We start from the raw sequence: 14,766 nt of genomic DNA, 5'->3' as shown, positions 1-14,766 counted from the left end.
GAATAAGGCTGCACTGCCCAGAAACCTTGTGGCAAGGCTTTTGGAGTACCTCCAGGAGAGCTTCATGGAGATGTCCCTGGAGGATTTCCGCTCCATCCCCAGACATGTTAACAGACTTTTCCAGTAGCTGTACTGGCTGCGAATGCATCCCAAGTGCTCAGGGCAAATTAATCATTAAAAATGCTTGCTTTTAAACCATGTTTTATATTTTAAAAGGTAAACTCACCTGAGGTCCCTTCCATGGGGTCATGGTCTTGGGTGCTGGCTTGGGAGGCTTGGGAGGGTACTTCAGTCAGGGTGAGAAACAGTTCCTGGCTGTTGGGGAGAACGGAGAGCTGGGTGCTCTCTGCCAGCTCGTCCTCCTCCTCCTCCTCCTCTTCCCCTTCCGCGGAATCATCAGGTGTCCCTGATGAGATTATCCCCAGCTCGGAATCCACAGTCAGAGGTGGGGTAGTGGTGGCGGCCCCCCCTAGAAATGCATTTAGCTCAGCGTAGAAGCGGCATGTCCGCGGCTCTGACCCGGAGCGACCGTTTGCCTCCTTTGCTTTTTGATAGGCTTGTCTGAGCTCCTTGACTTTCACGCGGCACTGATCTGTGTCCCTATTGTGGCCTCTCTCCATCATGCCCTTGGAAATTTTTTCATAAGTTTTGGCATTTCGTCTTTTCGAACGCAGTTCAGCTAGCACTGAATCCTCTCCCCATATAGAGATCAAATCCAGTACCTCCTGTACGGTCCATGCTGGTGCTCTTTTTCGATTATCAGCCTGCATGGTTACCTGTGCTGATGAGCTCTCTGTGGTCACCTGTGCTCTCCACGCTGTGCAAACAGGAAATGAAATTCAAATGTTCCCGGGGCTTTTCCTGTCCACCTGGCCAGTGCATGCGAGTTCAGATTGCTGGCCAGAGCGGTCACAATGGTGCACTGTGGGATAGCTCCTGGAGGCCAATAACATCGAATTGCGGCCACACTAACGCTAATTCGAATTGACAAATTCGATTTTGGCGCTACTCCGCTCGTCGGGGTGGAGTACAGAAATCGAATTAAAGGGCCCTTTAATTCGAATTAAATGGCTTCGTTGTGTGGACGGTTCCAGAGTTAATTCGAATTAAAGCCACTAAATCCGAATTAAAGGTGTAGTGTAGACCAGGCCTTGGTGTCGATGGGCCGTCTTGTCGGGCAGGTCATAACACCTTCTGCCGGAGACTAGTATTTCACACAAATTAAAGCTTCTCTCCTGTCTGGTGATTTACACAGTTACAGAGGCTTATAATACAAATGCTCAAATATTACCTTGCAATATAGAGATGTTATAACTGAGATTAATGCATGCAGCAACTCACAAGCATTCAATGAAGTCTAAACACTAAGCACATTTTTGTAACTCTAACACCTATTTTAACAATACAGTACTAACACACAAGTGAACCAGACTGGTTCCAGCTATGTATTTGTCAGTATTCAGTTGAGGCAGGGGGACCCTGGCATAAGCTGGCACATGGTTTATCAGCATCACAACCTGCTTCATTCAATGCACAGGATGGATGCACAAGGGAACAGAAATAAGATTGTATGGGCAACTGTAAATCTGGCATTTCCTAATTTTCAAGTCCTTGACTTTGCAACCAAAATAACTTATTTTAACAGTTTTTGTACGTTATTATTATTGTTAGAGTAACTCAAGTAAGGCAGTTAAAATATCCGGTTTTTGTTTGGTTTTTTTGGTCTTATAACTGTCGCTTAAATTTATTTGCAGAGATTACAATGAATGTTGTCGTAATCAGGGATAAAGTTAGAACATTTCAAATAGCAGCATGTATGAATTTCTGGTGATTCACTATGCTCATGTTTTTCCAGGGGAAGAGGAGGAAATTATGCAGTGCTCAGGAAAGGTACCAGCTTGTCCCACGTTCTAACAGAGTACTCCCAGCAACTGTAGGTGGGGGTTTAACAATCCAATTTCCATTCAGAATAAAGTGGTTAAAATCCTAGGCAGCAATTTGAAATTTTACCCTTAGGTCTTCACCTATTGGCCTTATAGTACAGTTCTCTGTATTGTAAACACCTGCCACTGTAAACTTTTATTCCACAGACACAAAAATTACTCTCCCCTAACTATATTGTACCTGAGAAAGTGTATGAAAGTAGTACAGGAATGTACAAATTTGAATAATCTATAGATTACATTTTCCTAATAGTCTTGTTTAGTTCACTACTAATTAAGGACATTGTGCTGAGAAAAATAAACCTGTACCTATTTTACTAGGTAATCAGTAGGTATTTTTATTGCTCTGCCATAAACTAAACTGTAAAGAGGAAATATGCTCACAACCTGTCCATCAAGATGAAATAAGTAAATAAAAAGTTGTTCAGCATTTCCCCATTTTATAAACCCACCACAACATCAACTCTTCTTTCACAGAGCTACTTACTCCTTCATATAACAATTGAGCTAATTTTTGAATGCCTTTGCCTGCCACCCTCAATACTCCTAACTCTACCATACTACCAGGTACTATGCAGCCCAGATTCATTGTTGTGCCTGTAAATCAATCTCCACTATTAATAATATCCCAAGCCCCTGCGATGGGATAGTGAATACCAGGTCAGAGAGCTCTCCCTCCTGTATTGGGTTTGGGTTCTTTTTTTAATTTTTAATGAGGGAGGGTTTTAGGGGAAAAGAAGACATTCAGATTTACTCCTGAGGACTGAGCTGGGTAGAGCACAGAGCTATACCTTGGTGTAAAGGTCTCTGTGAGTGGAACTTCTGAAGTGGAGAAATTCTTTTAAGATATAATCTAGTCTCTTTTTTTTTTTTTTTTTTTTTTTTTACTTTTTTACTGTAACAGAAAAACCCAATATGACCTCCTGTGTAAATATACTATCTTCCCAGCCCCCAGCAAACCTCAAGTCTGTTTCTCACTTGCCTCCCTTTCCCTTTGTGAGGTGTGATTTGCAATTCCTGTTTACAGCAGCCTGTAACACCACATTATGTCAGGCATTAAAGACCATGGCCCAGATCCTCAAAGGTATTTAGGCACCTTTGAGGATATGGGCCCATACTCCCAGGGAGCTAATTTGGTTTGTTTTCAGCAAAAAGATAGGGAAGAATAGCAGGGCTGAATGAAAGGCACCAGTGAAAAAAACAGGATGTAGTTTCTCATTGATAAATGATAGCTATGGCTTTAACTGTGTGGCCTGATGAGATAGGTAGACACCATAAAAACTCACAGGCTCTCATTCTCATGAGACTCATACTGTGTGAGAGAACTTCTAGAGAGCTGACAGAATAGCTACGTTAGTAGCATGACTCTTGTCTATGAGTAAGGTCAAGAAATCATCTGGGCCTCTTTTTCGCCCTTAATTAAGCCATCCTTGTTTGAAAAATGTTAAATCTGGACTCTACTATTAACCAGTGCACCCAACAAGTTGCCATGGTGCCCCAAGCCTTTTCAATCTCACCAGAGTTTATCACAAAAGGGATTAAAGAAGTAACGCTACAAAACAGATCTCCCTCTACTTTCTGTTCTTGTATTCAAATCCATTCATTCCTTTTCCCGGTTAGTCAAAGTTCGCAGAAAATTATAGGGGATACCCAGATCTATACGCCTTCCTGATACTACTCAGATTACCTGCTATTTTCCTGAAGAAGAGTTTGGTGTAAATTTGTCTCTCTCACCCACAGAAAAGGTAAAAAGATATTACTTTGTCTTTCTAATATCCTGGGACCAACACTGCTACAACAACACTGCATTTTCCAAAAAGGCTGTTTTAAAGTTAAGAAGTTAACAAAATAGTTTGCTGCACCATAAGTAAGGCATACCCATCTCCAATGATCCCTTGCAGCCCCCACAGCAAAGAGATCTTCCAGCTTAGAATGGCTCATTTATCAAACTTAAAATGTGTACTGAGTCTAAAGATACACTTCTATTACTTCAGCATTATCTACCTATATGAAGATGTACAATCACCCTATGGGATAAGAGTGAACTGTGAGCCATTGGACTTGTTCGTTATCTATGAAATTTAAGATCTGGTTGTGTGTGAATGATGCTGAATGATGATTGTGTGCTGAGGCTTTTTGTGGGAGCATAGTTTTAAAAAATACAAATCATGAAAAAAATAATTCAGAAGAGTTAATGCTAATAGACATCAAGAAAAGTGAGAACTATAATGCAATATTAATTCCAGGACAGGAAGCTCCAGTATTTCTCTACATAATCACCATTCAAACATATATTTGTTGTTCTAAGAAGAACCAGAAAATAATTCATCCACCCCAACTTTCCTCACAATTTCAATAGCTTCTAAAACAGAGGTGGGCAAACTATAGCCCGGGGGCCGCACCCAGTCCTCCAGACGTTTTAATCCGGCCCTCGAGCTCCCGCAGGGACTGGGGCTTCCCTGCTCCAGTGCTCCAGTCAGGGAGTGTTATCCAGGGCTTGCCCTGCTCCCTGCAGCTCCTGGAAGCAGTGGCATGTTTCCCCTCCGGCTCCTACGCGGGAGGCAGCCAATACAATCCTTTCTTTTAATCTGAATCCTCACCTGTCTGGAATTGTGGTTTCAAAAGGTTGTAGATGGCAATCCCTTGTCCCTGCAAAATGAGAGAGTTAATTTGGACACACATTATTGGAAGCCCCATCCATCCACACTACATAAATATTCTGACATAGAAGTTTTCATAGAATCATAGGACTTGAAGGGACCTCGAGAGGTCATCTAGTCCAGTCCCCTGCACTCATGGCAGGACTAAGTATTATCTTCTAGACCATCCCTGATAGGTGTTTGTCTAACCTGCTCTTAAAAATCTCCAATAATGGAGATTCCACAACCTCCCTAGGCAATTTATTCCAGTGCTTAACCACCCTGACAGTTATAAAGTTTTTCCTAATTTCCAACCTAAACCTCCCTTGCTGCAATTTAAGCCCATTGCTTCTTGTCCTATCCTAGGAAGTTAAGAAGAACAATTTTTCTCCCTCCCTCCTTTTATGTACTTGAAAACTGTTATGTCCATTCTCAGTCGTCTCTTTTCTAGACTATACAAACCCCAATTTTTTCAATCTTCCCTCATAGGTCATGTTTCCTAGACCTTTAATCATTTTGTAGCTGTTCTCTGGATTTTCTCCAATTTGTCCACATCTTTCCTGAAATGTGGCGCCCAGAACTGACTGGACACAATCCTAACAAAAAGAACAGGAGTACTTGTGGTACCTTAGAGACTAACAAATTTATTTGAGCATAAGCTTTTGTGGGCTACAGCCCACTTCATCAGATGCATAGACTGGAACATACAGCAAGAAGATATTTATACATACAGAGAACATGAAAAGGTGGAAGTAGCCATACCAACTGTAAGAGGCCAATCAATTGAGATGAGCTATCATCACCAGGAGAAAAAAAACTTTTTTCAGCAGGAGAAAAAAAAGTTTTCACACAGGTCATTACAGACCCATACTGCAAAGGTAATAGGAGCTAGCTACTTTTCCCGTGAAGCCACAATTCTTGACCAGTCACACTGTTGTACACTCCTTTCAACACTTCTACCTGCAACTGAATGCTAATTAGACATCTGCTAAACATCTGTCGTGTGCACTAGTATGAAGAGTGCTGGCTGTTGCTCTGACACTTAGTTTTATTAGAGACACAAGATGGGTGAGGCAATATCTTTTACTGGACCAAACTCACTAATTTAATTAATTAGCATTCTGCAGGTATTGAGGCTGGAAATTGCTAGTACATAACATAAGTGCTCTGGTTCTAAACTGTTCCACTGGTTGACGTGAAACACCTCCAAGAGGGAATTTTTCTGCTGCTCAGCAATAGCTCACATACAAACTTGGATTTCAGAATCTGCTTTTTTTCTTCCTGAGAGTCATGTTGGCCAAGAGGATAGCAGGGTTATGCCCCCTGCAGTTATATTTTAAATAACACCATAAAGCCTATAGCTTCAAGGACAGTCCACCAGAACTGCCAGAGCTGAGGAAAGTCTAACATAAAGGCTAAAACTTATAGTATTGTTGCATTACACCTGTCTAGGCCATGTACTGCATTATAAAGATTTTCTATGCTATGACTAATAGTTGGTTATATCTTTCGGGTCAGTTACCACCACCAAAAATAGCCATAAGGTATTTATCTTACCCCATTGTAACATAATACTACAACTAGGCTTGGAAGGGTTAGATTTTTATTGGTAAATGTTAATAAAGGTTGATTTCACAATACACATACAAACCACCAAAAATATTTCCATCAATACTAATTAAAATTTACAGATAAGTAAAGTAAGAAAAATGCTGCTTAACAAATTGACATATAATGTTAACGATCCATTATTTGCATGTGACAAGAAGAAAGCTTACCCAGGTGTCTAACTTATCAAACAATCCAGAACATAAGCTTTCATTTCTTTTAAAAAATCTATAATTATAGAACACTTTCTTCCTGGGTTATGGAGAAAATTTTCCAAATGTGAATCATTACAGAGCTGTCTTCCCAAGTCTGCAAGCAGACTGCTCTGTATCTCCACTGCTGATAGTTTGGTCAAGCAGCAGAAACTGACAAGACTCTAGCCAATATCACCTTGCTATTCAGAACCCTATGGGTAGCAGTGAAACAATCCAGAAGCATGCTGGTTCCACCTTGCTGCTACTTTGGAAAACCATGAAGAGTAGCAAAGGCAGGTAATGGAACTATTCACCATGGAGAACACCCCCAAACAAAAGGAGGCTAGGGGTGGAGACCCATTCCCCCTCTTCCCAGAAATGGAAGTGAAAGAAGTGGAAAATGAGCTACTTCCTTCCAGCACCTTCAAATATGACTTTTGTTAACCAGGCGAAGATGGGGATTGAAGACAGCACTCTGGTAGGAATCTAAGGGCTTGTCTACACTACCGCACAGGGTCGATCTAAGGTACGCAACTTCAGTTATGTGAATAGCGTAGTTGAAGTCGACATACTTAGATCTATTTACCGCAGTGTCTTCACTGCGGTAAGTCGACAGCTGATGCTCTCCCGTCAACTCCGCTTGTGCTCCTCCTTCATGGAGTATCGGAGTCGACAGAAGAGCTCTCAGCGGTCGATTTATTGCAGGGGTAGGCAACCTATGGCACGCGTGCCAAAGGCGGCACGCGAGCTGATTTTCAGTGGCACTCACACTGCCCAGATCCTGGCCACTGGTCTGGGGGGGGGCTCTGCATTTTAATTTAATTTTAAATGAAGCTTCTTAAACATTCTAAAAACCTTATTTACTTTACATACAACAATAGTTTAGTTATATATTATAGACTTATAGAAAGAGACCTTCTAAAAACGTTAAAATGTATTAGTGGCACACGAAACCTTAAATTAGAGTGAATAAATGAAGACTCGGCACACCACTTCTGAAAGGTTGCCGAACCCTGATTTATTGCATCTATACTAGACACGCTAAATCGACCCCTGCTGGATCGATCACTGCCCGCTGATCCGGCAGATAGTTTAGACAAGTCCTAATATGCTCCTTTCCAGCACCTGGAGCAAAAGTGGGACTTCACCATGGCATTACTTTTGGATCTCCCTGGCAAGGGTTCCCTTTTTCATCACCTCTGATTAATAGTAAATGTCCAGTAAACTCTTCGGCATTAGTGGCCTAGTGAACTGCATGCTGCAATACATTTGGCTGTCTAATACAGACCTGCTGGAGTGCTGTGAATGTTAGTTGTAAGGCACCTTCAGAATGCAGTATGCCAAGTATTGTATGCTACACTCCCCAATGTTGTTATGGTTTGGGACTTTGGCTAAATAGTACTCAGAGTCGTGGAAATGTTAACAAATCAGTGGCCCTCCTCGCAGGAGTTATTTCACGTATGGCTACTCTCTACTTTTGCTACTCCTGGACTCTTTCCTATGGGGCTTTAATTCCTTGTCAGCCCTCCCTTCCCCTCTGCTCACCCTCCAAGCTACTCCAATAGATTCTCTGTTTCCCCGGTGCTGCTCCAAACTTCAGTTTCTATCCTTTGGATAACCCTATAGCCTCCAGCCCATTACCAATCACCACCATTTCCCCTTCCCATCCTCCTCACATTGGCTATCTAGCAAGTTTCTTGTCTAAAACTCTTCAGTCTGGATGAACAAATCAGTGGTAGAAAGTACAGACGCAGTGGGCCAAGAATGCAAGAGCTCTCTAATTAAATGAACTGCTTTCATTAAATAGACAAGTCACTGGCAGAAAAAGGTAGGAGTAAAAGATAAATCACCAAAAACTGCAATGCCAACAAACCAGAGGATGGTAGCAGAGACTGCCACTGGATCCCTGGCACAGAGGTGCCAGTTATCTGTTCAAAGTTAATATTATGCATCCAGGACCTAAAGAAATAGTGCATTAACTCCTGATTGCTACACTTTGGTGCTGTAGAAAGTCCTTGAGTAGACATCCACTGAAATGCTTACAAAAACATGCAGTAACACAGGCAGTGTGACCTAATGAGCCGGAACTCAGTTGACCTGGGTTTTATTCTTAGCTCTGCCACCAGCCTGCTGGGTGACCTTGGGCAAGTCATTTCACCTCTCCGTGGCTCAGTTTCCCCATCTGTAAAACAGGGCTACTGATAACGATCTCCTTTGTAAAGCCTACACGAGAGCTAGCGATCACTGGTATTGTAAGGGGCACACACACCTGCCACGGCAGGAGGAGTTTCTAAGGGCTGGCGCTTCCTTCCCAACGGAGCTGCTGCCGCTCAGAACCGTGTGGTGCCGCGCTGCGCCTCTGCCCCGGGGCGCGGGGTCGGGGCTCCCCGCCAGAGGCCAGGGGGGAGGTCCGCGGGGGGCTCGCTGCTTTCTGAGGTACGAGATACTGGCGAAGGAAGGACGGCCGGGCTGAGCCCGCGTGGCAGCGGCCGGGGCTCTCGCGGGGCTGCTGTGCGCCCGTCTGCCCTAGAGAGCCTCAAGTTGGCCACGGGGGGCACCCCCAGCCTGCCCCCCCCTTTACACACAGAGGCGGAGGGACCTTGGCTGCTGCTGCCCCCACCACCCCGCTTTGCTCAGAACCGGGAGAGGAGGGACCCAGGATTAGGAACTAGTCGATCAGGCAGCGCATGTGCACGCTTCGCCCCCCCAGCACCCTCCACAAGCGGCCCGAGCCCCGCCCACCTCGGGTCAGTGCGCATGCGCACTGGGCGTTCCGGTGGGGGCGGGGGGAGATGAGCGTACTGCTCCCCAATATGGCAGACTTCGACACTATCTATGAGCTAGAGGAGGAGGAGGAGGAGTCCGAGCCGGTGGTGAGGAGCCAGGAGCTGCCCCGGCCCCGAGACGCGCCAGACCCTGTGGCGGTACGGGGCGCCGGGCACATCACCGTGTAAGGCGTGCGGGCTTATGGGGGCTAGTGGGGGCGGGGGCGAGTGAGGGGCGGTAGGCAGGTGGAAGGGGGCCTGAGGGAGCGTGGGCAGCAACCCCGCGTGAGGGGGGAGGGGAGCTGCAGGCCAGTGGGGATGGGGGCTGCACTGCTTAGAGTCCTTGCTGAGCAGTCAGATCCGTGCTGGTGGGGATGCTGCTGCTGCTGCGGGTGGAGGTGATCAGGAAGAGTTCTTGGCTTCGGGCTGCTCTGTCAACACTACCACGAATAATGCAACACAAGTAGCTCCCTGCCTAAGGGCTTTGTGACTCAGGCCTGGCTCCTTGACATCTTTGTTTCTTTTTTGTATGCTTTGCCTTAGGCTGGGAAACATCCTATTTTCCAGCAACTTGGGTCAACCAAAAACCCTGTCTGGACATGTGAAATTCGCTTATCTATTATCTGCAGAAAAAACAGCTAACCAGCACTTAATATCTTAGGTTCATTGCCCGAGACTGAAAATAGTTCCTGCTTGGGTTAACTTTTAAACACCACAAGACAACAGAATCAATGGATGATTCAAGTGTCTGTCCCCACAATTTTACTATATTCCTTCTTGGGCTCAACTCAGCCATTGGGCCTCCACACTGTACTGCAGAGAGCGGACATATGACTATGTTGTGTTGTAAATTTAAAACATTTGAGTTACTGAGTTTGATTTTTACTGTTTTTACCATGGGCAGTTCAGAAGTTTTATAATTAGAAAATCTGAAACAAAATTAAATAAATCCAGGAATTTTACCATTATTTTATAGTATCATAATACATAGAATGATCAAGCAGCATAACGCACTGTTATGTCAACTGTTTAAAAATAGGCCATTTCTTACCAGTGAAGAAATTGAACATAAGGCAACGTACAGATTATAATTTATTTTACACACTAAATGGGATGGGGAATCATCAGTATTTCACATTTGTGTGTTGTATAACTCCATAAACCATGTTTCATCTTGTGCTTGTGTTCGGACTGTTAAAAGACGATGCATTTCTCTCTGTGGTGTGATCTAATGGTTTGAAGCAAAGGCATGGGGAATAAGAGAATCTTGCATCCTAATAGACACAGTATCAAATCTAGTTTTGGTTCTCTCTGTAAATCCCTAAATCAGGTTTGGTTTGAGCTAATATTTATGTACAGGTTACTCCATGGCACCACATAATTTCTGCTTGTGCTGATGAGGATCCTCTCTATGATGGCATTAGTCTCCAAGGCAGTCTTTTATTTACATTTTTCTGGTGTACTGGGAGCTTTCAAAACACAAAAATACAAAGTTCCTGCCCCAAATAGCATACAGTCTAAAAAGGACAAAGGATGGGGATAAAAGTGATGTAACACAGCAGCAAAGTGATTGGAATAATAGGCACGTCTTACTAATTATGCAGTTAGTATTTAAAACATGTTTTAGATCAAAATTAGCTTCAATCACACACTTGTTTACTTCTCTCACAACTGTCTTTGTGCTCTCTTCCCTGATGCCTGTATTGCATCAGTGCCTTCACTGAACTAATCCTTAGATCTGCTTCTCTTTCAGTTCCCTTCTCACAACCCAGCTCTAGTGTGATACCTACAAGAAATCTGTAAACTAGTGATGTCTAAGTCAGGGGTAAAAGAAAGCAATATGTTAAATGATTCAGTATCATCAAGTTGTGTACTTGGCCTATATAACTGCATGATCTTATTATTGGTATTCTCATCCTCCCTCCCCACCTCTTTGAATAAGAAAGGTATGGCAAATAGAAATGATGGTATAGTGGTCTTTATTTCCTAGTCCCAGTCATGTGATACAGGTCACTCTTACATCTTAAAACACCTCAAACTAATACAATCAGTTAATAAACACAGTCAATTAATAAAACTCAAATGGACTCTAGAAGGTCAGAGTAGGTGATGCTGACCCCCTGGCAAATGAGAACTATTGTGTCTCTTAATGGACTCTGTCAGTACATGCTATCTCTTTGTGATCATAAAGCCACTTCTTCTGTTGGAAACAATACCTTTCAGAAGTGGCCTGTTGGATAGGCCACCAGGAGGCTTGTTTGTCTCCTGAAGATGCCTAGAATGCTCCTGATAGCACTCCTGTTCTGACAGAAGTAATAGAGCAGGGGTAGGCAACGTTCGGCACGCGGCTCGCCAGGGTAAGCACCCTGGCGGGCCGGGCCAGTTTTATTTACCTGCTGACGCGGCAGGTTCGGCCGATCGCGGCCCCCACTGGCCGCGGTTCGCCGTCCCGGGCCAATGGGGGCGGCGAGAAGCGGCGCGGGCAAGCGATGTGCTGGCCGCGGCTTCTCGCTGCCCCCATTGGCCCGGGACGGCGAACCGCGGCCAGTGGGGACCGCGATCGGCCGAACCTGCCGCGTCAGCAGGTAAATAAAACTGGCCCGGCCCGCCTGGGTGCTTACCCTGGCGAGCCGCGTGCCGAACGTTGCCGACCCCTGTAATAGAGGCTCTGACCTAGTCAGTGAAAAACATAGGGAGACACAGAGACCCATTGTACTCCTTGGGTTTTATTTAGATATCTTCTGTTCTTCCTTTAGAACTGACCCTCATGGATGGTTATGATGTATGATCCTGGTACAAATGGTATAACATATCTTGGCAGATTGCCTGCCATTTTGGAATCTTGGCATTATCTACCACTTGCAATGGGGCAGAAGATAATTGTTCTTATTCCCATCTAACCTTCTGGTCCAGATTCCTTGAATGTAATTAATTCAGGGTTAATAGGCTCAAGAAACTTGTTAGATATTGGTGCGAAGGTTTTATGCTCATGGTGATCCTAGTAAAGCACTTTAAGGTGGCATGCAATATGCTACAATACTAAATATGGATCCCCGGATTCCACCAAGGCCTTTTTTTAATCAAGTTTTTTGCTATTTGTACTGATTCTTCTGCTAACCTTTTGCCTGTTCATTTTAAGGGCTAGACATCATGTTCTTCAGCTGATATTCTAGTGGAAATGCTATTCCTTCATGGCCTTTACTGGAGCACTCATCGCTATAGAATCTGAGTGCATCACAAATATTCATGAATGTATCTCCACATCTGTCAGCAAGATTAATAGAATTCTCCCCATTTTACAGATGGAGAAACTGAGGTGGAAACTTATCTGAGGTCGCACATTGAATCCATGGCAGAGGCAGAATTAGAATTCAGGATCCCCTGTCTCCCAAATTTATGCTAATACCTTACTATCAGAGATGCTAAGCATCCACAGCTCCCACTGATTTCAGTGGCAGTTGTGAATGCTCATTACTTTTGCATATCAAACCCCACACATGTCAAGTTGTGCACCTTCAGAACAACACACAGTTAGTGGCCACCTACTAAAATTTTTGTTTAAATGACTTATAGGACAAATACTTAGTTTCATCTGGCAAAAACTACTTTGCTTCACTTGCTGTTTTTAGAGTTGCTAGGGGATAACTATGATCTGTGTCTATTGTGGCTGGAGAAAGCCAATGAGGAAGTGTTAGAGCCACTAATGTAGTTGATTACCAGTCTCCTTGCACAAGAGCAAGATGCTAGCCTCTTTTAAATAGTTTGTGGTTTGCCCCTTACTCAAGACTCCATCTCTTGAAGCTGACAGCCTCTTCACTCATTGTTGTGCTCCAATTCTCCCTCCTCTGGGGATGATGAATTCATTTTGTGAACTTGGACAAGTACTCAACCTTCTTATGCCATAGGCCCATCTATACTGAGGTTTGGAAGGATTAGATTTTTTACCGGTAAATATCAGTGAACATCAATTTCACCGTACATACACAAACCAACAAAAAATAGTTCCACAATTTAAATTTTGATTATCAGTCAGGCAAAGTTAGAAAAATGTTGCTTGAGAACTTAAGGATTTGATTTAAGGATATTTACTTATATTTTGATGTGATAACTTTGTACAACTGTGAAGATTTAAATCGATAAAAATTGAAAAAATGCTTACAAATAAACACTATTATCTGTAAAATTATTTTTTAAAAAAATCAAATTCTGCCAAACCTATCTATGCTACACAGTTTCACTTTTTGAATCCCCATGTAAGGCTTTTGATGTAGTCCCACACAACATTCTCATAAGCAAATTAGGGAAATGTGGTCTAGATGCAGTTACTATAAGGTGAGTACACAATTAGTTGAAAGACCATACTCAGAAAGCAGTCATAAAATATCAGTGGTTCGCTGTCAAACTGGGAGGGTGTATCTATTGGGGCCCTGTAGGGTTCAGTCTGGGGTCTGGTATTAGTCAATATTTTCATTGATGACTTGGATAATGGAGTGGTGAGTCTGCCTATAAAATTTGTGGATGGCACCAAGCTGGGAGGGGTTGCAGGCACTTTGGAGGATAGGATTAGAATTCAAAATGACCTTGACAAATTAGATAGTTTGTCTGAAATCAAGAAGAAATTCAATAAAGACAAATGCCAAGTACTTCACTTAGGAAGGATAAATCAAATGCACAACTATAAAATGGGGAATAACTGGCTAGGTGGTGGTACTGTTGAAAAGCATTTGGGGTTATAGTATATCACAAATTGAATATGAGTCAATGAGATGCAGTTGCACAGAAGACTAATATTATTCTGGGGTGTATTAACAGGAGTTTCATATTTAAGACACAGGAGGTAATTGTCCCATCTTCTTGTCACTGGTGAGGCCTCAGCTGAAGTACTGTGTCAAGTTCTGGGTGCCACACGTTAAGGAAGATGTGGACAAATTGAAGAGAGTCCAGAGCACCGCAACAAACTGGATAAAAGGTTTAGAAAACCTGACCTATTGAGGAAAGATTTAAAAAACTGGGCATGATTAGTCTTGAAAAAAGAAGACTAAGGAGAGACCTGATAACAGTATTCAAATATGTTAAGGACTGTTATGAAGAGACAGTGATCAGTTGTTCTCCACCTCCACTGAAGGTAGGACAAGAAGTAATGTGCTTAATCTGCAGCAAGGGAGATTTAGGGTAGATATGAGGAAGAACTTTCTAACTATAAGTGTATTTAAGCTCTGGAATAGGCTGCCAAGGGACATTATGAATCCCTGTCATTGGAAGTTTTTAAGAACAGGTTGGACAAACGTGAGGGATGGTCTAGGTTTACTTGGCCCTGCTTAGGGCAAGGGGCTGGGCTGGATGACTTTTTGAGGTCCCTTCCAGCCTGACATTTCTATGATTCTATGTTATAACTCACATATGTCATAAAAAGCTTGCCTTCTAGTGGTGGACTCAGAGAGTGCAAACTACTTAACAAAGATAATATTAGGGGGTGAATAGATTACAGTTTGTAAGTATCTAAACGGGAAACAAATTATTAATAATAGACTTCAAACTATCAGAGAAAGGTACATAATCCAATGACTGGAAGTTGAAGCTAGTCAAATTCAGACTTGAAATAAGGCATACATTTTTG

The 14,766-nt window shown here is 43.2% G+C and overlaps 1 protein-coding gene across 1 annotated transcript in view; it reads left to right on the top strand.

Annotated features, from left to right (window-relative positions):
* Positions 1 to 9,176: 9,176 nt before the first annotated feature.
* CHIC1 (cysteine rich hydrophobic domain 1) overlaps positions 9,177 to 14,766 on the top strand; it is a 30,209-nt gene continuing 24,619 nt past the window's right edge. Inside the window, exon 1 of the mRNA XM_065410531.1 lies at positions 9,177 to 9,334. Within this exon, the coding sequence (XP_065266603.1) occupies positions 9,177 to 9,334 (158 nt within the window). The remainder of the gene's footprint in view (positions 9,335 to 14,766) is intronic.

The sequence above is a fragment of the Emys orbicularis genome, chromosome 9 (genome assembly GCF_028017835.1).
Source record: "Emys orbicularis isolate rEmyOrb1 chromosome 9, rEmyOrb1.hap1, whole genome shotgun sequence".
Taxonomy (NCBI): domain Eukaryota; kingdom Metazoa; phylum Chordata; order Testudines; family Emydidae; genus Emys; species Emys orbicularis.
Note: the sequence above shows the minus strand (reverse complement) of the source record. Positions and strands in the feature narration are given on the sequence as shown.